Raw genomic sequence first — 24,015 nt, 5'->3', positions numbered from 1 at the left:
ACCATCTGGATTAAATGGTTGCTGTTTGGTCTTTTACAGATTTTATTATGACTTTAATGGTGCTGTTTGCAAAACCCCAAACCCTCCATCACTTTAGGATAAGTAGATGATTTAAGATGCTCTTGAAAACTAAACTGAAAATCATGTACATTTCTGCATTTGGCAACCATCATTGAGAAGTATTATGTCAAAATAAAAGATGTTATAATTAAGAAATTCAGCAGTTTATTATCCTAAACAGTGCCACATGTTCCTAAGAGTCCGCATTCAGAGCCGTGTTACTCGCATTCCGTGATGATTTAATACTGAAACAGCGCACATCAGTGTTCAGACCTCTGTCATAACTACAGACTAAAGCGCTATTCAGAAGTTATGCAAGAGTTACAGATATGGCACGGAGTTTATCTAAAAGAGGCTTGTCTCAGCGATGCGTTACTCTGATCTTGAACTTTAACATGTTTTTCCTTGCGTGATCTCAGCTTGAGTGAGAAGTGGCGTTAGCTACAGTTGGATGTACAGTGGTGCTTGAAAGTTTGTGAACCCTTTAGAATTTTCTATATTTCTGCATAAATATGACCTAAAGCATCATCAGATTTTCACACAAGTCCTAAAAGTAGACAAAGAGAACCCAGTTAAACAAATGAGACACAAATATTATACTTGGTCATTTATTTATTGAGGAAAATGATCCAATATTACATATCTGTGAGTGGCTAAAATATGTGAACCTCCAGGATGAGCAGTTAATTTGAAGGTGAAATTAGAGTCAGGTGTTTTCAATCAATGGGATGACAATCAGGTGTGAGTGGGCACCCTGTTTTATTTAAAGAACAGGGATCTATCAAAGTCTGATCTTCACAACACATGTTTGTGGAAGTGTATCATGGCACGAACAAAGGAGATTTCTGAGGACCTCAGAAAAAGCGTTGTTGATGCTCATCAGGCTGGAAAAGGTTACAAAACCATCTCTAAAGAGTTTGGACTCCACCAATCCACAGTCAGACAGATTGTGTACAAATGGAGGAAATTCAAGACCATTGTTACCCTCCCCAGGAGTGGTCGACCAACAAAGATCACTCCAAGAGCAAGGCATGTAATAGTCGGCGAGGTCACAAAGGACCCCAGGGTAACTTCTAAGCAACTGAAGGCCTCTCTGACATTGGCTAATATTAATGCTCATGAGTCCACCATCAGGAGAACACTGAACAACAATGGTGTGCATGGCAGGGTTGCAAAGAGAAAGCCACTGCTCTCCAAAAAGAACATTGCTGCTCGTCTGCAGTTTGCTAAAGATCATGTGGACAAGCCAGAAGGCTATTGGAAAAATGTTTTGTGGATGGATGAGACCAAAATAGAACTTTTTGGTTTAAATGAGAAGCGTTATGTTTGGCGAAAGGAAAACACTGCACTCCAACACAAGAACCTTATTCCATCTGTGAAACATGGTGGTGGTAGTATCATGGTTTGGGCCTGTTTTGCTGCATCTGGGCCAGGACGGTTTGCCCTCATTGATGGAACAATGAATTCTGAATTATACCAGCAAATTCTAAAGGAAAATGTCAGGACATCTGTCCATGAACTGAATCTCAAGAGAAGGTGGGTCATGCAGCAAGACAATGACCCTAAGCACACAAGTCGTTCTACCAAAGAATGTTTAAAGAAGAATAAACTTAAAGGGCTCCTGACAGCAAAAAATATGTTAAATTGTTAATTTCAGCCATATTAAGTTGAATAAAATGACATTTACTTCACACATCGCACGACAGAATAGTAACAAACATTGTTTTGAATGGCCCGCCATGGAGATAAATCGATATCATGGCGAGCCAACCCACGGCCGAGGAAGAAGGCGGATATGACGTCACATGCAGAACCACTGACAGACATTTTCTCAACTTCTCGTTGTTCACCAGTGCTTTTGCAAGTGAATATTTTTGCGTCTGAGTTGTTTATTTTGGTGAATATGCCTGCTCGTTGTGTGGCTGGATTTTGCTCCAACACCAGGGAAGCCGGGTATAGTCTGTATACCTTTCCCATCAGACGCAAAGAGTGGGCAAAACAAAGTGCGCCGGACACGGGACATGTGGACTCCCAATGACAGGTGGGCCTCTGACAGACATGCGACACTTGCTTGATTAGCTGTTGATTGATGATTTTTCGGTGTAGATCTCCATCTTGTAATGAGATATTTACTAATAAATAATAGCAATAGGTGAATTTGTTCATGATTCAAAGTTTTGCCACAGTTCCGCTGCAATACTGTGTTGGCTGGACTTTATAGGCCTAACATGCAATTGAATTTCATCAGTTCATAGAAGTTTTTATTCTTATCAAATAAAAATGTGAGAAAACGGCCCAAATCTAAAAAGACCATGAACTTTCAAGAGAGCATATTTTTTTTAAAAGGAAATCAATCAGTGCGGTAATATTGTCCGCATGCCCCCCCCCCAGAGGACTAGATCTATTATTATTATATTACCATTCAGTGTTTTGGAGCCTCCCGCTGTCAGCTGGGATCACGACGTCCTCTGCATTGGGCCCATCGTCGTCTGTGTCCGAGTCGGAAATCTTGCCTTCTGCAGGCAAATCATCCAGATATGGCTCAAAACGATAAGGCAAAAATGCCACCCACTGCTTCGTCTTCATGTAACCCGACATGTCCAGTGTCAACCTCAAAAAGGGCCTCAGTTTCTGAAGACTGGTCAGAAAATCGTTCTGTTTCGTCGGCCACAGCTGCCTTGAAGGCCGAGCAGTCGTTCTGCATGTGACGTCATGGCAAATATGGCGGCCACTGACAGCGGCTTAGCGCTTGGCCAGATTGACGCAACTTCGCACAAAGACAAATCTACTGATTTCATTCTGCTGGTGGTTAGTTCTATCATGAACGTGATCAGTGGTGTTTGTAGTTTTATTACAGAAACCTATTTTTAGAGCATAATTTTGCTGTCAGGAGCCCTTTAATGTTTTGGAATGGCCAAGTCAAAGTCCTGACCTTAATCCAATGGAAATGTTGTGGAAGGACCTGAAGCGAGCAGTTCATGTGAGGAAACCCACCAACATCCCAGAGTTGAAGCTGTTCTGTACGGAGGAACGGGCTAAAATTCCTCCAAGCCGGTGTGCAGGACTGATCAACAGTTACCGCAAACGTTTAGTTGCAGTTATTGCTGCACAAGGGGGTCACACCAGATACTGAAAGCAAAGGTTCACATACTTTTGCCACTCACAGATATGTAATATTGAATCATTTTCCTCAATAAATAAATAACCAAGTATAATATTTTTGTCTCATTTGTTTAACTGGGTTCTCTTTATCTACTTTTAGGACTTGTGTGAAAATCTGATGTTTTAGGTCATATTTATGCAGAAATATAGAAAATTTGAAAGGGTTCACAAACTTTCAAGCACCACTCTAACTGCATGCTGAAATGTATATTCCAGCTTTAAAAAAAAAAAAATTCAAAACGATGATTTGAGGTTATTATTAAATCCATAAATATGATCATATTAATTTGATAATCATCATCCCGTCCCTTTAAAAGGGACCTCAGAGTGAATTTTATTGGCGTTAACACAAATGTGAGCTTTACTTTACTCATTCGAAATAGTGAATTAAAACGGTGATAAAATTCCATGACCTCGATCTAGAATCTCACGGTATCATGAAATTGCGTGTATGAGCACCTGTTGGAGTACGATATAGAGTTGTGGTCAGAGGTTTACATACAGTAATATGAAAGTCATGGCAATATTTGGGCTTTCAGTAATTTCTTTGAACTGTTCTTTTTCTGGGGCAGAATGATTGTACAGCATACAGCTTTAATTAAAAAAACAAAAACAAAACAAACAAACAAGAAAACCACCCACTAGAATTTGGTGCACAATTTTCTTTGGGTTTTCTGAAATCAACACAGGGTCAAAATTATACATACAGCACACCTAATATTTAGATAAAATGTTTTTTCGCAAAATTCACCTTGACCAAACATTTTTGTTTACCTTGAACAAGCTTCTGGCAGAATTCTGGTTGGATATTTCACGACTCTTCATGGTAGAATTGGTAGAGTTCAATTAAATTTTTTTGTTTTTTTCTTGCCATGGACTCGACTTATAAGCACGCTCCATATATTTTCAACAGGGTTGGAATCAGGACTTGTTTTAAGTTTAATGTTAGCCTGCTTTATCCTCCACAACCAGCTCTGATGCGTGTTTGGGTTCATTGTCCTGTTGTAACTCCCAAGTCGCGTTCAAGTTTCTGATATTTTATGCTGAAGAATTCTGAGGTCACATTCCTTCTTCATTATTCCATCCACTTTGTGCAATGAACCAGTTCCACTGGCAGCAAAACAGTCCCAGAGCATGATGATCCTACCACCACCACCAGCTGGTACCGGTACAGTGTCCCTCTGTACATGGTGGTCACTGGGGCCAAACAACTCAATCTTTGTCTCACCTGACCATACAGCTTTCCTCCAGAAGGCTTTTTCTTTGTCCATGTGGTCAGCTTCAATTTTTAGTTAAGCTTGATGGTGTCAATTTTGGAGCAGGGAGTTATTTCTTGGATAGCAGCCTCTTAGTCCATAGTGATCTGAACTGTAGACAGTGATCCATCAGCTTCCAGTTCATGGCAGGGCTGTGCCATGGTGGTTCCCAGGTTGTTCCTGACCATCCAAACCAATTTCCTTTCAGCTGTGGGTGACAGTTTGGGTTTTCTTGAAGCAAAGTGGCTTGGCAAAGTGACTCCACCTCACAATAACTTGGATACAATTGTTTGAACTGATCTTGGGATCTGCAGTTGTTTAGAAATGGCTCCAAGAGACATTCCAGAGTTGTGTATATCTGCGATCCTCTTTCTCAGATCTGCACTGAGCTCCTTGGACTTTCCCATTTTACTGTGTGTTGGTCAATCCAATGAGTGCTGTAAACAAACCCTTTTTCTGAAGGCACAGAGAAGCTACCAGCTGTAATCGATCATGATCTTTAACAGGAAGTTAAGAGACCTCGGCCTTGGCAAGATAAGAGACATTTTGGAAGCTTCAGCACCTCTGAATTAATAATCTAAGTGAGCGTATGTAAATGATTTCAGAAAACCCAAAGAAAATTAAAACTTGTGCACCAAATTCTCGTTTTTTTTTTTTTTAATTAAAGCTGTATGCTGTACATTCTGGCCACAGAAAAAGAACAGTTCAGAGAAATGACTGAAAGCCCAAATGTTGCCATGACATTCATATCCAAGATGACATTCACGTCACTGTATGTAAACTTCTGACCACAACTGTAAGTAAGTAAATACATTGCAAAAGAAGAGTGTGTGTTGGATCAAGTGCTACTCTATGAGCTGCTGAATGATGAGGGTGGAAGCCATTTTGTTCAATTAAACCGGTGATTAATGTGATCATTACAACTGGGACGATTCATGCAGTGATCCACAAGACTGCTTACATCAGTGTTTCGGATTTTTCACTTTTAAACTGTCTGTTGCTTTTATGTTATTATGTTTGATTGCAGATATATTAAAAAAAAAAACCCCACAGTCCGCATTGTCTACCCGGGACCTTTCTTTTTTTTTTTGGGTGTCTTAAGGTGAACTACATGCAGGCGATTTTAATAATCTGAACGTGGAGTTCAGACACTTGAGCTACGTGTGTGAGTAACCCGACTCTGAGTACGCACAACTCTCCCTGTGCAAATACTGATGTAACTTTTGAACTTACGACAAATCAGTTCATAACAGTAAACGATTTCAACGCATCCATGCCTTTATTTTGTTCAATGTTAGCTGGTACCTCAGCAGGACGGGCTTCTGGTCCATGAAAGGGCAATGACAACTCCGGAAGCAACACATTATTATTATTGCACAATGTGTTGTAGGGTGAGGATGTTTCAGTTCATGTGAGAAACAAAAAAACAAACAAAAACAAAAAAACCCATAAAGATTATTCATACATTTACTATTCTTAAACGTACCGTCTCCAAGTATTACTCTCATTCAAATACTTTGAGGGCTTCTGGTTTCACAATAAGAATTATAATGTACTACACAGATCTGGTGAACTAACCACTAAAGATATGTTCTCTTTTTCAACACATCACCAAGATCACTTTTGGGACTGTCGAAAAGGTCAAAAATTTCTCATAAGGATGGATTTGCAGTCCTTAGATACAGTGTGCATCCAAGTTCATGCTAATGTTCACACCATGTTGATTGACAGGAATCCGTGACGACCCCCCAAAAAAACAAACAAACAAACAAACAAAAAAAAACACCACAACCCATACCACCACTGTATTCCTGACACACATGCTGAGTGATGAAGGGAGGAGGAAAGAGGAAAAAAAAAAAAAAAACAAACCCCACCCCACCCCTGAGGACTGCTTTGGGAAAAAAATCACTGATGTAAACTAACTACATTACACAGGACCAAACTCTAATCCTGACCTTTGTTTTGGCACAAATGTACAACGAAAAAAAAAAAAAAAAAAAAAAAAACCCGCTTACGCTGGGCCTCATTTATCAACCGTACAGTGGTGATGTGTGTAAATATAAACTTTCACAGACAAACTGAAGTAAAAATCCCTGCCGGATTATTCGCTCACAGTCTTCAATAACGTAAACAACAACTAATCAGCATCTATCAGCTGTATTCATGGCACGTTTACATTTAGCCACGCTCACAAAACTCCATAACAAGAGCTGAAATTGACAAAACATAAGATCGCCTCTGAAATCAGCCATGGCAGTCCCACGGCGCCATTACTTTCGTCCTGATCGAACAGCTAGCCTGAAGTCATTACATCGTTAATAGTCAATTAGCAAGTGATTTAAACTCGACAGTGTGATCCGTATATAAAACCGTAGCAATGATTTTCTGCAAAAATTTAAAGCCAATAGTTAGTTAAACGCAAATTTGCACAAATTCGTAAAACATACGAAGTTTTTCCGAACTTTCACGAATTGTCTAAATTCTCCTACGAACAAAATTCTTTTGTATCCAGTTTGATAAGCGAGGCCCAGAAAAGTACCAGGAACACACTGACCTACACAATAAAACTAGGTGACCTTTTATATATTTTGGCAAATATAGTTTTGTTTTTTGTTTTTTTTAAACACATATATAATCTATATTAATCATCATTTATGGCGTGTTTATATTCTAAACCCTGCCCCCCAAAAAAGATACGTAAATACAGCATTTGTTATTTTAACTGAATGATAAAAAGTAAACATATATATTCCTCATGTAGTCAACTCATAACATTACGAGTTTATAACACCATAGAAGGGCAGTGTGTGTGTGTGTGTGTGTGTGTGTGTGTGTAAGATGGTCAACCAGCATGAGCTGTATGTAGCAAACGGAAGCGTAAATGTAGATACAGACTGATTCAAATGATTAGCTCATTAGGTCTCAGTTGTTTCAGGCTCTCCGATCTGATTGGTCTCGGTGCAAGCGCCGCGCTGCTATTGGCTACTTGGACTCCTGAGCTGGGAATTCTGGGTTAATGTAAGAGAAACCCTGGAACTCGCCCTGGTCCAGGTTAAGAATCACTTCCTGGTCAGGAGGGGTCAGGACTGGAGGATGGCGGGTGAAAAAACGGTCAAAGTTCTCTGCGTCTCGACCGCACTGTGGAGAAGACGAGAGAAGTGCAATGGGAGGATGGTGGTTAAAATAAAACAAACAAACGTGTCAAACATGGCAAAAACTAGAAATTTGCAAGAAAAATGTAAAATAAAGTGAAAGTGGGATTAAAACACAGAGACATCAATTGCTTTTTAATCAATCAATCACGTTATCTTCAAATGCTTTAATCCCATTGTTTTGTTTAAATATATAACCAGAATATTCTTCAACTGAAACCAAATATGAACCACAAATGTTGAGAGAACATTTGTTGAATAAGATAAAGTTAGGAGTGAAAACCATGGAGCTGTTTTATCTGTGAGATGAAGCGCTGAAGGCGTTCATGAACGTCCAAGTAGGTAGGTATGTGCTGATCACTGGTTTCATGATACATCGTGATATTCATGCTTTATTAATGTTGAAGTTCATGGGTCAGTGGGTTGGCTTATTTATTTATTTATTTTTATACCACAGCGTCGTCCGATTCGCAAATCGGACTGCGTGCTGATCAAACCGAATACTTGATGATAAATAAATAGCTGTAATTGTCATCAGATTGCTGTGGTATAAAAGGAATGAAACACTTAGGGGAGACGCCATTACAGGAAAATAAATAATACCCCCGGGTGTTTTATTCCTTACTGATAATAAATGAGCGTTTCACTCAAGCAGATCTGATCATGTGTTAATGGAGGAAATATTCAAAAAAAGGAAATATTTACCACAGGCTTCCCAGAACTGGAGATAAACGTGTTCTAGAACTTTCATCTCATCTGCTTTATACGTCAAAAGTAGTCACACAACTGAATATACATATATATATATTTTTTTCACTTGCACATTAAACAATAATAATAATAATAATAATAATAATAATAATAAAAAAAACCCCTCAGTTAATTAAAATAAACTTGGCAAAGAGAATTAAAGCTCAGAGATCAAACGGATATCCAAAACACGAGGTGTGATCAAAAAGTTCCAGGGCTGTTCCTGCTGCGAATGAATGGAGCGCGACACAGTTAGTCAGGCACACACAAGTCAGGAACGACTTGTGACGCATGTGTTTTTGTGACTTGACCGCGGACCTCAAACTTGTCAGACTCAAATCTGAATCTGTGTCCAAGAAACTGAGCGGATCCTGAAGATCTCGTCATGCTGCGGTGAAGTGCGAGGGCTGCTCAGGACACCTCGCCCGGATCGTTGCTTCATTCCTGCAGGCTTCCTGAAGCATTTCAAGAGTCTCTGCTGGCGATTTGCCAAGTTTGAGGTCTACAGTAAAATCTCAAATGCACAGAAGTGTGTGTGTGAGTGAGTGAGAGAGAGAGAGAGAGAGAGAGAGAGAGAGACAAAACTTGATGCCATGCGGCACACTGAGTCACGAGAGTGTAGGTACAGCACATCTCCGCCTCCCATAACTCCCTCACTTCCTGCCCCGCCTCATCTCATCCTTCACTGCACCATGGCTGGGCAGCGTACTACTGTAAATCGTGATGCAAGCTTGTCTGAACAAATTTTACTCTCTCTGACTGATTCACTGTTGGTACTAAAGAGATACTACTACCACCTACAGACAGGAACGAAGAAACAAAGGAAAACATGCGCTGTTGTATGGACCACTGGCCGCGGTTAAAAGGACCTCAGTCGCGTTGTTTTGCTTCTGGTGTGTGTGTGTGTGTGTGTGTGTGTGTGTGTGTGTGTGTGTGTGTGAGAGTGAGAGAGAGAAACCGGGTCCTGTTATTACTACGCCATAATAAACACCAATTAGGAAGATTCAAGGCGAGCAGTTCCCTCCATGTCTTCAGCCAACGAACGTCCGACCAAGGACCTTCTGGATCACGAGATCCTGCCCAGGAAGGACTTCTGCAACATAGCAAGTCTGCATTAAACTGAATTGAAGCTACACTTCAGAATAATCCACAGAAACTGAGGATCATTGATGAACTCCTTCAGCCACCATGCAAGAGCGGTCCCAAGTAAGGCTGGCATTTAGGCAACGTTAGTCTTAGCTTGATTAGTTTATGTGAAAAGGGCTAATTAAAGAACTACTGAAGTCATTTTTAAACTTGCTTTATTTCTTAATTAACGCGTTATTCAATTACATTTTCGGTTTTAGTAACCTTATATCATGACTCGTATTGGCAACTAACTGCAATTAAATATTATACTGTACTTATCGGCCTATTCGGTTTTAAGCCATGTTGAATTTAGTTCGTTTGGTCCACGGCAGGCGTCGCTCATCCGCGCGATCTTCACGAGACTTGTGCGAGACTTCGAAACGTGAAGTGTCAGCCAGGTGTCAGTGCCGCCATTTTGAAAACTGTTTTCCAAACAAAGTATTGCACAAAAACGAGTTTAAATGACGATTGCTGCCTACTTTTTTCAAACTTTCCTGATCGCTATCAAAACAAACAAAACTTCCGGCTTGATTACATCAGCATTCGAAAGGGGGCGCACGCGTCTTTTGACAACGTTGGCAGATGTTGGTCGCTTTCCCTGTGTCCAAAACTGCTCCCTACTCACTACATAGGGCACTATATAGTGAGGAGGCCATTTTGTAGTGCCGTCCGAAACCTTAGTGAGGATTTACACCCTATAATAGTGCACTCAAAGTATCCCACAAATGAATCACAAAAAGTAGTGAACAACCATGGTCTCTAACCAAACCAATATATCCCATCATGCACTGCAGTCGCGCTGAAAGAAATCAAAAGTCTCAAATTTGATTTAATAAAAGGCAGCAGCAAAGAAGAAAAAGTATTGAGCCTTGATTTAAAAGAACTGAAAGATGCAGCTACTTTGTATTGATTAATGTTGGAAATGCGCTCAGTATGATATGGATTTATCACAAAAACACATGCGTGTATTTAACATTTTGAAAACCAACCAGCCGGCTGATCTGGTACGTTTTAATTGTGCGACAGTAATGACGTAAATACCAGTGCGATGGACTAGTGTCCGAAAACGTTTTTTTTTTCCATTTTACCAATGAGCTCACTGTATAGTCCTCTATATAGTAATTCCCTATATAGGGAGGAGTGAACGAGTGAGCGATTTGACACAGGGTTTGATTTCCGTTGTATGTTTTACTTCCGTCCTACGATGTCTCGCACAGGTCTCAACGAATCTCGTTTACGCCCATTGCTTTGACATATGGACTGATGTACAACCCCGATTCCAAAAAAGTTGGGACAAAGTACAAATTGTAAATAAAAACGGAATGCAATAATTTACAAATCTCAAAAACTGATATTGTATTCACAATAGAACATAGACAACATATCAAATGTTGAAAGTGAGACATTTTGAAATTTCATGCCAAATATTGGCTCATTTGAAATTTCATGACAGCAACACATCTCAAAAAAGTTGGGACAGGGGCAATAAGAGGCTGGAAAAGTTAAAGGTACAAAAAAGGAACAGCTGGAGGACCAAATTGCAACTCATTAGGTCAATTGGCAATAGGTCATTAACATGACTGGGTATAAAAAGAGCATCTTGGAGTGGCAGCGGCTCTCAGAAGTAAAGATGGGAAGAGGATCACCAATCGCCCTAATTCTGCACCGACAAATAGTGGAGCAATATCAGAAAGGAGTTCAACAGTGTAAAATTGCAGAGAATTTGAACATATCATCATCTACCATGCATAATATCATCAAAAGATTCAGAGAATCTGGAAGAATCTCTGTGCGTAAGGGTCAAGGCTGGAAAACCATACTGGGTGCCCGTGATCTTCGGGCCCTTAGACGCCACTGCATCACATACAGACATGCTTCTGTATTGGAAATCACAAAATGGGCTCAGGAATATTTCCAGAGAACATTATCTGTGAACACAATTCACCGTGCCATCCGCCGTTGCCAGCTAAAACTCTATAGTTCAAAGAAGCCGCCATATCTAAACATGATCCAGAAGCGCAGACGTCTTCTCTGGGCCAAGGCTCATTTAAAATGGACTGTGGCAAAGTGGAAAACTGTTCTGTGGTCAGACGAATCAAAATTTGAAGTTCTTTATGGAAATCAGGGACGCCGTGTCATTCGGACTAAAGAGGAGAAGGACGACCCGAGTTGTTATCAGCGCTCAGTTCAGAAGCCTGCATCCCTGATGGTATGGGGTTGCATTAGTGCGTGTGGTATGGGCAGCTTACACATCTGGAAAGACACCATCAATGCTGAAAGGTATATCCAGGTTCTAGAGCAACATATGCTCCCATCCAGACGACGTCTCTTTCAGGGAAGACCTTGCATTTTCCAACATGACAATGCCAAACCACATACTGCATCAATTACAGCATCATGGCTGCGTAGAAGAAGGGTCCGGGTACTGAACTGGCCAGCCTGCAGTCCAGATCTTTCACCCATAGAAAACATTTGGTGCATCATAAAACGGAAGATACGACAAAAAAGACCTAAGACAGTTGAGCAACTAGAATCCTACATTAGACAAGAATGGGTTAACATTCCTATCCCTAAACTTGAGCAACTTGTCTCCTCAGTCCCCAGACGTTTACAGACTGTTGTAAAGAGAAAAGGGGATGTCTCACAGTGGGAAACATGGCCTTGTCCCAACTTTTTTGAGATGTGTTGTTGTCATGAAATTTTAAATCACCTAATTTCTCTCTTTAAATGATACATTTTCTCAGTTTAAACATTTGATATGTCATCTATGTTCTATTCTGAATAAAATATGGAATTTTGAAACTTCCACATCATCGCATTCCATTTTTATTTACAATTTGTACTTTGTCCCAACTTTTTTGGAATCGGGGTTGTATTACAGAGCATATTTCAAACTCATAACTTGCTATAGCCGTGACAAAATAGCGATCAAACATGCACTGCTATATTTAATAAAATGAGATAGAATTTTGATTAAAAAAAATTTGCCTTCAGTTCTCCTTGAAACCTAAGGTTGTTTCAAGTGGGCACACAATAATCACATAGCTTTGTGTTACTGTATTTCTCGGTTTTACTCCAGTTGATAGGGCATGCAAAATCAATCTCTCTTTACTTTTCTCTCTCTCCAACACTTTCTTACCACGCACCATAATGCCAAGATCGCAGGTTCGATCCCCGTATGGGCCATCGATCATTTATATGCCTTTTGTTAAAATCCTTTCTTTAATCAGTCGCACAGAGCGCCTACCGTCCCCTCCTCCACCTTTTGCGCACCCTTTTCGCATGCTTCACTCGAACACTCGTCACCTCCCTCTCTCACTTAGCATACAACCCTTTGTTAACCGTTAGCCTGCAAGCAAGTAAACACACACCTCATATCACCATTTTGTGCCTTGATTGTTAAACTGCTGCTAGTATTATTGAACATACCTGATCAGTATTATCCTCACTTGTCATTTTAATGAATTAAATTTTAAGAAACTGTTTGTCTGTTTTGCTGCAGTATTACTTGAAGCCATCCTCTGCCATCAAAGAATTCACACTGCCTTCACTGATCTAGTGCATCACTAGAGTAATTCATTCATTAATTTAATAAATAGAAATACTCATCTCATTATCTCTAGTCGCTTTATCCTTCTACAGGGTCGCAGGCAAGCTGGAGCCTATCCCAGCTGACTACGGGCGAAAGGCGGGGTACACCCTGGACAAGTCGCCAGGTCATCACAGGGCTGACACATAGACACAGACGACCATTCACACTCACATTCACACCTACGGTCAATTTAGAGTCACCAGTTAACCTAACCTGCATGTCTTTGGACTGTGGGGGAAACCGGAGCACCCGGAGGAAACCCACGCGGACACGGGGAGAACATGCAAACTCCACACAGAAAGGCCCTCGCCGGCCCCGGGGCTCGAACCCAGGACCTTCTTGCTGTGAGGCGACAGCGCTAACCACTACGCCACCGTGCCGCCCTAAATAGAAATACTGATTAGTAAAATTAATGAACTGATAGGAGACAGATTTAATAACGCAATTGCACCTACAAGAGTCACTACTCGCTCCAACTGCACGTGCATGACTGACATACTCCGTTCATTCGCTCCAGGAACAGTCTCGGAACTTTGTAGACATGCAGGTCACATGAGCTCACCCTGGGAATTTTAGCACCAGGGTCGTAAATTCAGCGTGCCACTTTAATAGACGTGAAAAAAAAAACCTCCCTTTAAAAAAAATTCTAAGTTGCTAACATCCACCAAACTATGCAGCGGTCTAAAGATGCACCAACACTGATCCGTTCAAAAACCAGAAAAAAACAAAACAAGAATTCAGCTTCACAAAACAAACTTTTTTTTGGGGGGGGGGGGGGGGGGGGGGAGATGTATTCTTAAAATAGTTAAAAAAACAAACAAACAAACAAACAAACAAAAAAAAAACCCTGTACTCTCTCCAGTTTCTTCCTCAGATCAGTGAACCACGAGAAAGAAAATGAAAAGAAAAATGCTGCTGTGTTTGTGTCTCGATGCTAAGCCGGCTGTAGCACACAGCTATACTGAGGACAGAAATCCAGACGACTTTCCCCTGGACTCGTCTTCTGCTACGCTAACCATATTTACAGAAGAAATGGTGACTGTGGCATCTTGTGCTGGCGTGAAAATGGAGAAAGAGTTAAAAATCTGGCAGGAAGGACGGTTACACCCACCTCTGTGATCACGTGACAAAGCTATTACTTCCTTTTGAAACAGGAAGTCAGAGTGATTGTGTGCTGAAGTGTTTGTTTACTATTAATGAGATGCTACTGTAGAGTAAGACCTGCCTCCAGGGCCGGGGCATATCGGTTAGAGAGAGCATTTAACTGGAGGAACCGAAGACTAGCACAGGACGAGTCCTTAAAACCTTTCACCAAACTTTAAATGCCTCCCCCCCCCACGTGTACTTACTGATTTGGGTTTGAATGGAGGTTGAACCTCTTTGTTCTGCAGTTTCTCCCAGTCCATGTACCGGAAGAATGCGTGTTCCTTAATGTCTCGCTCGCCCTCAGGGCCGCAACCCAAACGCTTCCCCGGATGCTTCGTCATCAGCTGAAACACATGACAAACTGTTAGCAAGAAAGGTGTTGATTAATTCTCTAGAAACAGCAGCTCTGTCATTGTTGCTGGCTGCGTCACTAAACAGCCGTAGATGTCGCACTAATTTACTATCCTAATCGTGTGAAATATTAGAGTATTTTCTGTATGATAACGTGGGTGTGTGCATATATAAAACACTCACGCCCTTGCATATAGCCACGGCTTCTTTCGACATAGATTTTGGATAGGAAACGTGGTGCTCCATGATGGACTGGAAAAGCTCGTCTTCGTCTTCGCCGTCAAATGGAGGCTACAAAAAAGGTCAACGTTCAATGCTAACTACAAACACACGTTAATTAGCATAATTTCCATAGCGTGCCAACGATGTTTAGGGTTTACCTGTCCCGCTAACATCTCATACAGCAGAACTCCATACGCCCACCAGTCCACAGACTTCGCGTACGGCTGATAGGCAATGATCTGAAAGTGCAGACACAGCGGAAAGTCTTTACCACGGCCTCGTCACACTTCCTGTCTCGGTTTTTAAGGGTCTTTCTAATAATATACTCTCTGAAGAAAAAAGCTCATACGAGAATCAGTTGGCGACCCGAGACTGCAGACTCAGGGTATTATCGAGAAATTGACAGAAGGGTGTCTGATGGCCGAGCAAAGAACTGCTAGTGGGGTCCAGGCGTATGCTCTGTCAGGAAAACGTGAAATATTGAAGCAAATTTGACACCCTCTGGTGTGATCTTGGCATGAAAGAGCAGTTGGGAGAAACTCTTTAGGTAGTGAATTTCTGAAAAAGGAATCCATTGACTCAAATCATTTCAACCATCGCAAAATTTCAAGAAATTTTGCGATGCTCAGTCCTGATCAGCATGGTGTGGTAAATTGGCAATGGCTGTCCCAACGACAGAAACTGACCTTTACATGGACATATTGAGCGTGTGTGAGCATTACAGATTTCACACACGCCTGAAAAGTTCTGCGGCTTCCTCAAATGGGAAGTCCTCAATGGCCATCTTGGCGTAGCATACATGGACAAGGCTGTCCAATGTACAGGTGCTAACTTGGTTGCGGACGCTGACCTTTATTCTGTTGCTACAGGTGAACCTGGCTGGGATATGAAACAAGGACTATGGTTGGTTGCCATGCTACGTACTGGCCAATGGGAGCGCGCTATCGGTTCTGAGCAGCAAAATCACGTCCCGCTTCAGAAATAGGGGACAGCAAACATTGTACCGGAGAGACACGTACGCGGGATGCAGATTTATTGTGTTGTTTGGGGTCCCCACTCGTCCACTGGCGTTTATTTTGATCTGCCAGTGCAGCTAACGTGGCTCGTTTTTGTTTCATCATTTTCTCTCATAGGAATTTTGAAGCCCGTCATTGCAGAAAAAAAATTACCTGTCGACTTCTAGATAACACGGAGTGCAGACTTCAGGCAGATGAAAAGAAAATTGGGTTATTTTAATTCTCATGTGTTACAGTAGTTAGCTGGGAGCTGCTGTAGTTTTAACACACACACCCACCTCAGGCGCAATGTAGTCTGGAGTTCCACAGAAGGTTTTTGTAGTTATGCCATCGATCATGTTCTCCTTACACATGCCAAAGTCGGCGATTTTAATGTGACCCTCGGAATCCAGCATCACATTATCTAGCTTTAAGTCTCTACACACACACACACACACACACACTTGAGTTTATGCATTTATCTGCATCATTACTCTTTACTGTTCCAGAAACTTCTGGAGCATCTTCTTAAATTATTATTGAGCTGGAAAATATGTTTAAATAATGTTATTTGAACGTTAACAGATGTTCTTACCTGTAAATAATGCCTTTTGAATGGAGAAAGAACAGACCAATGGCAATCTCTGCAGCATAGAACCTACACACACACAAAACTGATAACCACACTTAAAATCCTTTGTTTTTGTTTAAAAAAAGTGAAATTTACACTACCGTTCAAAAGTTTGGGGTCACTTTGAAATGTCCTTATTTTTGACAGAAAAGCACTGTTCTTTTCAATGAAGATCACTTTAAACTAATCAGAAATCCACTCTATACATTGCTAATGTGCTAAATGACTATTCTAGCTGCAAATGTCTGGTTTTTGGTGCAATATCTCCATAGGTGTATAGAGGCCCATTTCCAGCAACTCTCACTCCAGTGTTCTAATGGTACAATGTGTTTGCTCATTGCCTCAGAAGGCTAATGGATGATTAGAAAACCCTTGTACAATCATGTTAGCACAGCTGAAAACAGTTGAGCTCTTTAGAGAAGCTATAAAACTGACCTTCCTTTGAGCAGATTGAGTTTCTGGAGCATCACATTTGTGGGGTCGATTAAATGCTCAAAATGGCCAGAAAAATGTCTCGACTATATTTTCTATTCATTTTACAACTTATGGTGGGAAATAAAAGTGTGACTTTTCATGGAAAACACAAAATTGTCTGGGTGACCCCAAACTTTTGAACGGTAGTGTACAACATATGATATTCCTGTTGTGCGTGTGCTTACACAGCATGCGGCTCCTTAAACTTCCCCACTTGCTGTATCTGGTACATCAGATCTCCACCATTAATGTACTCCATCACAAAGTACAGGCGGTCCTACACACACACACAGAATAGACAGTACATGAGGATGTCATTTAAGACCTATTAATTCCTGCCCTTGGACACACAAAGCTCCGCCCTCTGAACCCAGCTCCTAGAGTTAGCATTAGCAAGGACATCCATGAAGTTACTTTCCAGTCAGAACTCTATAAACACGCAAAACTCGGCTCGGTCGGATTTACACGGACGTTCACGAGTGTCTTCAAGGTCCTGTTTTTCTTTGGAATAAGCGCACAGAAGATTAGCCTAGTTAGCCAAACAACAGGCCATTCAGCTGCTTGAAAGCAAAGTTATGACGCTATAAACATTTAAAAAAAAAAACCTCGGGTTTTAATGATTGTTCTCAAAAAATGTCATGTGCCGTCGTTGTCTTTTTTTTTTTTAAATAAAAAATCTTCGATATGTAAATCTGCCATTCAATCAGTTGAAGACTTAAAGGTCATAGGCAACGGTCGGAGGAGAAACATAGAATATCAACTTTATTGTCTAGAAGAACGACCCAAAAAGCGAATTCAATTTTCCTGGTGTCTAACTTGCACCCTAAAATTGAATAAAGCGGTTAAAATATACTGTTTTGCCCAATTTCCGAAGGTTTGTTTACATCTCACTTATGCGCACTTTCACCGCCAGAGGGCCGTCGTCATGACGTCATTTAAGCCAAACAGACTGGGAGCAGTTCTGTGCTTACTTGCGAACCAAGCACACGTGTACGGCCTTTGGTCGTGAGAGGTTGTGTAAAATGTCTGAAAGCGATAGTGATTTTGAAGTAGGAACTCTCCAAATTAAACATAGAGAGGTGAAACCATATATGTATGAACCTATGGCCGTTGTGAAGCAATCAGTGAATGTGGCTCACTGGTTTGACCGTGCGGCCTCGGAATCGGACAGCGACTCAGCCGACTCTGATCGCGGTGACCCCGGACCTCAACAAGACTCGCGCCCAAACAATTTATCCTGGTAGTTATGATAAATTCCTACTTTCGTCGTAATACTAAATAAGAGCCCTTTTGAAGAATAATTAAACCGCCCTCCCTAGTGGATATAGGGAACGATTACTGGACAGTGCGCTGGTAGGCCACATTAGCCTGCCATCCGCGGCATTATACTATTTATAGCCGACTCTAAGCGAGGAAATATCCCTTTGTGTCATTTCCACAATGATTGTACAGGATCCCTCAGGATTCTTGACTTGTCAATTGCAAGTAAAAGTAAAAATGTTTACCTCCAATCTTCTCCTTTTTGCTTGAGCATTGTTGGCCCGTTTCTTCTTTGACCGCTTGATTTTGTTTCGTGCGCACAATCCACTCTCTCCGCCTCCTCTCCTCTTCCGGAAAACAACAACCCTCTGGCTTCACACGCACAATCCACTCTCTCCACCTCATTTCCTCTTCCAGAAAAAAAAAAACTTCTGGCTTCATGCGCACAACCCTCTCGCTCCGCCTCTTCTCCTTTTTCGCAAAAAGCCAACCCTCTCGCTCCGCCTCTTCTCCTTTTTCGCAAAAAGCCAACCCTCTCGCTCCGCCTCTTCTCCTTTTTCGCAAAAAGCCAACCCTCTCACTCTGCCTCTTCTCCTCTTTCAGAAAAAGCCAACCCTCTCGCTCTGCCTCTTCTCCTCTTTCAGAAAAAGCCAACCCTCTCGCTCTGCCTCTTCTCCTCTTTCAGAAAAAGCCAACCCTCTCGCTCTGCCTCTTCTCCTCTTTCAGAAAAAGCCAACCCTCTCGCTCCGCCTCTTCTCCTCTTTCAGAAAAAGCCAACCCTCTCGCTCCGCCTCTTCTCCTCTTTCAGAAAAAGCCAACCCTCTTGCTCCACCTCTTCTCCTTTTTCGCAAAAAGCCAACCCTCTCGCCTTGCCTCTTCTTTTTCAGAAAAAGCCAACCCTCTCTCTCCACCTCTTCTCCTCTTTCAGAAAAAGCCAACCCTCTCGCTCTGCCTCTTCTTTTTCAGAAAAAGCCAACCCTCTCGCTCCGCCTCTTCTCCTCTTCTGGAAAAAACAATCCACTCTCTCTGCCTCTTCTCCTCTCTCGGAAAAAGATAAAAACTTCTTCCTGAACCAGTCCCGTTGTTACAGTTCACTGCACAACAATAAGGCATGGGTTTTCTTTGGAAATTCCTGAATGCACGTCTGCACTCAAGCCGAACGGCAATGTAAGTAAATGGAAGCGGACTCAACTCAAGCGGTTTGTTTGGCTTAAATGACGTCACGTGCCGAGTGGTCACGTAAATAGCCGAACAGAAATTCGCCGCGATCCGTGCTAACTTATTTTAATTATTACTTATTAACAATACTTCTTGGGACCAGAAGAAAATTACAGAGGGTTTTTAAACATATAAAGTTTCAAAATGTGCATAAAATTAAAACTGTTGCCTATGAGTTTTAAACTGTTTACAAAACACATCCAGGAGTGACATCGCTGATTTTGTGTTCAGATTCATCGCCATCACCAGTAATAAACTTGGGGGGTGGGGGGTGGGGGGGGGGGGGTGGATGCTGCCAGTGTTTATTCTGGTTTTACTGTGTTTTGTGTCCCCCCCCGAATTCAGATCAAGATGTGGGTGGAGTGAAGCTTGGGGGCGTGTCTATAAAATGACTGACAACAAGTCCATAAAAACACAAGCAAGCACTCCAGACCACAACAGTTTTCCCAAACAGGTTTCCTCAGCTTTGGCTTTCTTCATGCATCAAAGTGTTTTTTTTTTCTTTTTATTTTTTTTAAAACCAGGTTGGACAGATTTCTGTACTAGTAAGAAATTTTAAAAAATTGACAATTGCACCATTAAGCAATATTTTAGTCATCAAAATGACTTTCGAACATCTGAAATTGTTTGTAAACACGATGTTTTACCTCAGAACGCTAACATTTCAGTAAAACATTTAAATAATATTGCCTGGCTTTGAGTGGTATCTCATCTCATCTCATTATCTCTAGCCACTTTATCCTGTTCTACAGGGTCGCAGGCAAGCTGGAGCCTATCCCAGCTGACTACGGGCGAAAGGCGGGGTACACCCTGGACAAGTCGCCAGGTCATCACAGGGCTGACACATAGACACAGACAACCATTCACACTCACATTCACACCTACGCTCAATTTAGAGTCACCAGTTAACCTAACCTGCATGTCTTTGGACTGTGGGGGAAACCGGAGCACCCGGAGGAAACCCACGCAGACACGGGGAGAACATGCAAACTCCACACAGAAAGGCCCTCGCCGGCCACGGGGCTCGAACTCGGGCCTTCTTGCTGTGAGGCGACAGCGCTAACCACTACACCACCGTGCCGCCCCGCTTTGAGTGGTATATCAGAGATATTCCATTCAGCTAGCATGATATTGAATGAGTTGAAGATGAGTAGCTGAATGGAATATATCTGATATACCACGAAAAAAACAAACAGCCAATACAATTATTATACATACACACTTCACATCAGCATTCTCGAAGGTCAACGCTAGCTTACCCGCAACTCAGTGCTGTTAGCGCGGCAGTGCAGTTACCTTCCAGCCGGTGTAGCGTTAGCGAAGGCCAATGCTAGCGCAGGCAAGCCAAATATATTATTATTATTATTATTATCATCCCTGTGTAATTTATTTAGTTACTTTTAAAATCAACATCGATAGCTACACACAACAGAGCGCCCTGACAGCCTAGATTCTCTCAAAATCTTCCTTGTTTAACGAAGCAAACCTGGAAGCCATATTTGTTTACAAATGGTCACAGTCACTCACTAGTGCAGAAGTTTTACATCTCCGACGTGTCTCTTTTCCAGTTTTTCGATGTCCGTTGGTATGTTTTTCTTTTGTAAATATGCGTGAAGAATATATAATGAAGTTTGGGTAGCCTTTTGGGTGTTCAGCACATCTTCAGGTCCAGTTTTCAGTTTATTTAATGCTTAATTATAGCATAGCTAATCCTAGCAGTAGCACTGGATTAGCCTCGTCTTCTCTCTTTCCCAGTGGACAAAGAAACGATTGTGTGCATGAGCAGCAGAAAAGTTGTCATTGGATCTGCTCGTTCTCCATTGGGGAGGGTGGCGTAATACTGCATGCCATCAATAAACCCACTAGAAGGGAATAGAATACATATACATGTTATTTACCAGCTGGGAGGTCCGTACCGTGAAATACCGTGACTGAGGTCTTGAAAGTACTGAGCGAGGCCCTCTGGGCCGAGGTCACGGTATTTCACCATACGGACCGACCTTAAGCTGGTAAATAATATTTATTTTTTTCTTTAAGAAATTCTAACAGAAAAACGAGAGCACCCAAAAGGGAAAACCGAGCCGTGACGCCATTTTGAATCCTCATTCACGGCTGTAATGCAAATTGCTTCCTCCTTGGTATACAAGTGCACTTCCATGGCAGGAAAACAAAACAAAACAAACAAACAAACAAAAAAAAACTACATTTTGCCGCCTATGTAGTCCCCTATTTATACAAAATTAAGTCATTCAGGATTCAGCCATGTTTTTGCTCGGCGTTCACAACAGTTACAGGTTTTTAGCTTTCTCCTGAAATGTTTTCTTTTATTTCTTCTTCCTCAGGGGAGTAAAACTCGCTTTCGCTGTGAACACTGTCGCTATCCATGCTGTAAAATTAATGCTATTCTCCTGAGAAATGCGAAAATAAATGTTGACAAAAATTGCTACTACGAGTATGTTTGCTGTTGTTGTGAACAAGCGAGTCGCCAGAGGTCCATAACCGGGGTCCGTATCGTAGGATACGGACCCGCTCGCCAGCCAATCAGAGCGCAGGATTTGATGGAAACTGGACCGCGAAAAAAATAAATGATATTTAAATAAATCCAAACTTAAGTCTTAAACATCTAAGCATGTTGCATCCTGTACCTAGCGAGCTAAAATCAGTATTTTATATTGAATGCTAAATGTTATTGCAGCTACAGTTTCCCACAGTGCTAAAGACTTCCTTCTGTGCCACAACGTTTATAAGTTTACAATTTCTGCTTTTCCCCCCCTTCAGTTGTTTTACTCTGTATATAAAATATATTGATCTAAAACTTGTTATACACCATGCTACGACAAGAACCCAAGCAAGCTTCCCCCCTCCTGTCAGAACGCAACTAAAAACATGGATTCTGATTGGCTGAGGGTGTCTGTGTTACGTTCATGCTGAATGTTGATTGGTTGGAAGATACTTTAAACCTTATAAAGCTCATCTTGGAGTTTTTTGGGTTTTTTTTCCCCCCCTACAAGAGAATTAAATTTGTGGTTTTAACTAAAACCAAGTTCACTTTATGCTAATATCAGATTTTCACACTAATTAAGGAGTTTTATGACAGTGTTATTTTTATTAAATAAAAGGTCTTGCTTCATTCTGGTTGCTAATTATTACACATTGTTATTGTTAGCTGTAAGCGCTAGCTAACTTCTCAGCTGAGATAAACGCTAACTAGCACACTATGCTAGCGAGTTATACACACCCAGAGTCAATGGTGATAGTTTAATAAACTGGAATGAATCATATCATATGTAGAATTCATCTACAGAAAGAACCATTAAATTAAAAAAAACCCCAAAAAACAGGAAGTTAATTTAAACATTTTTCTCAGCAGTCAGCAGTTCCTGCCCTTTTGTTGTTCTTAATGACAACGTTGTCAGTAACAACATGGCCACTCATTGACCTCAACGTTCAGCAAACTGACTGACTGAGCAGGAAACCGTGGAGTAAATGAGGAACTGAATGTGAATCTGAATGCGTGAGTATCTGCGATATGCAGAAGCGACGAAAGCAGAAGTTGCTTAAGCCGTGTGTGTGTGGGTTCTATACCATAGTCTGAAAGCATGAGTGCAGCTGGGTGAGAAAAGGCGGTTTTCCAGAAAGCGCCAGAACCCTCTTCTCCACCATGGTGCATTCCACGTCATCGTCCTGGATCACGACGTCCTTCTTCAAGATCTTCACGGCGTACAGTTCGTCCGTTCTTTTACGCTCGGCCAGCATCACCTGGAAACACGAAGCGCTTCATGGGATCAAACACGTTTCTGTTGCTGTTCCTAAAACACTAGTGTCCTCTGAAATACGGAACAATCCGCAAGAAAGAAGTGAAAAGTCAAAGTGAGTTTAGGTGTTTAGAAATTTTACATAACGCACACATTCTAGAATGCCGTTGTTCCTATAGTAACATCTCGTTCACAGCATGGATGGCACACACGCCGCTAATAATAAACAGATTAAAAATAACTGCCGATATGGTGATGTTTTCTGTACGGAGACGCTGATTTAACTTTTATGGAAGGACTCTCCGGAGGCAGGGGGAAAGCTGGAAGTTTCAGTTAAACCGAAAACGAGGGAGGTGAGGGAGCAACTCGCTTCACATTGTTTATAATTAAGCTATAAAAATTACAATGCATCAACTCTGCTTCATCACACCATGCTGTTCCTGATTATTTTCCCATAAGAGCACACTTCCAAGTGCGTTATTCCTAACTTTATCCTGAAAAAGAAGGAAAAAAACCCCCCCGGAAAATGTATGTATAAGCATTAAAGCGGTTTGACCTTTCCTTTACCTTCCCGAAGCTGCCTTTTCCCAGTACCATGATAAAATTAAAATCGGAGAGTTTCACTCGATCCTGGTTGCCGTTGGTGTCGTATTTGGAGATGTTGTTGGACGACGAGCTGTCTGTGTTCTTATTCCCCGGACCAATCCTGGCTCTCTGAGAGGAACAAGAGTGAAAAACAAAGCAAAAGCTAGGATGAGAGACGAGAGTGAAACAATCGCTGTATTAATTTAAGAAAACGCTTAAAGGACATGGGACATGAAACATAAATGCACGCTATATCAGTTTCTTTCCATTAAAAA

General features: G+C 41.5%; 1 protein-coding gene across 2 annotated transcripts in view; it reads right to left on the bottom strand.

The window, feature by feature from the left end:
- Positions 1-5,738: 5,738 nt before the first annotated feature.
- prkcba (protein kinase C, beta a) overlaps positions 5,739-24,015 on the bottom strand; it is a 64,697-nt gene continuing 46,420 nt past the window's right edge. For both annotated transcript variants that reach the window (XM_060898555.1, XM_060898556.1), the window contains 9 exons: positions 23,723-23,869; positions 22,986-23,159; positions 17,108-17,199; positions 16,413-16,475; positions 16,117-16,255; positions 14,981-15,061; positions 14,784-14,891; positions 14,453-14,593; positions 5,739-7,619 (listed from right to left, as the gene is read on the bottom strand). In XM_060898555.1, coding sequence (XP_060754538.1) covers positions 7,464-7,619; positions 14,453-14,593; positions 14,784-14,891; positions 14,981-15,061; positions 16,117-16,255; positions 16,413-16,475; positions 17,108-17,199; positions 22,986-23,159; positions 23,723-23,869 — 1,101 coding nt within the window. In that variant the 3' untranslated portion in view covers positions 5,739-7,463. The remainder of the gene's footprint in view (positions 7,620-14,452; positions 14,594-14,783; positions 14,892-14,980; positions 15,062-16,116; positions 16,256-16,412; positions 16,476-17,107; positions 17,200-22,985; positions 23,160-23,722; positions 23,870-24,015) is intronic.

This window comes from Neoarius graeffei, chromosome 18, assembly GCF_027579695.1.
Source record: "Neoarius graeffei isolate fNeoGra1 chromosome 18, fNeoGra1.pri, whole genome shotgun sequence".
In the NCBI taxonomy this organism is placed as follows: domain Eukaryota; kingdom Metazoa; phylum Chordata; class Actinopteri; order Siluriformes; family Ariidae; genus Neoarius; species Neoarius graeffei.
Note: the sequence above shows the minus strand (reverse complement) of the source record. Positions and strands in the feature narration are given on the sequence as shown.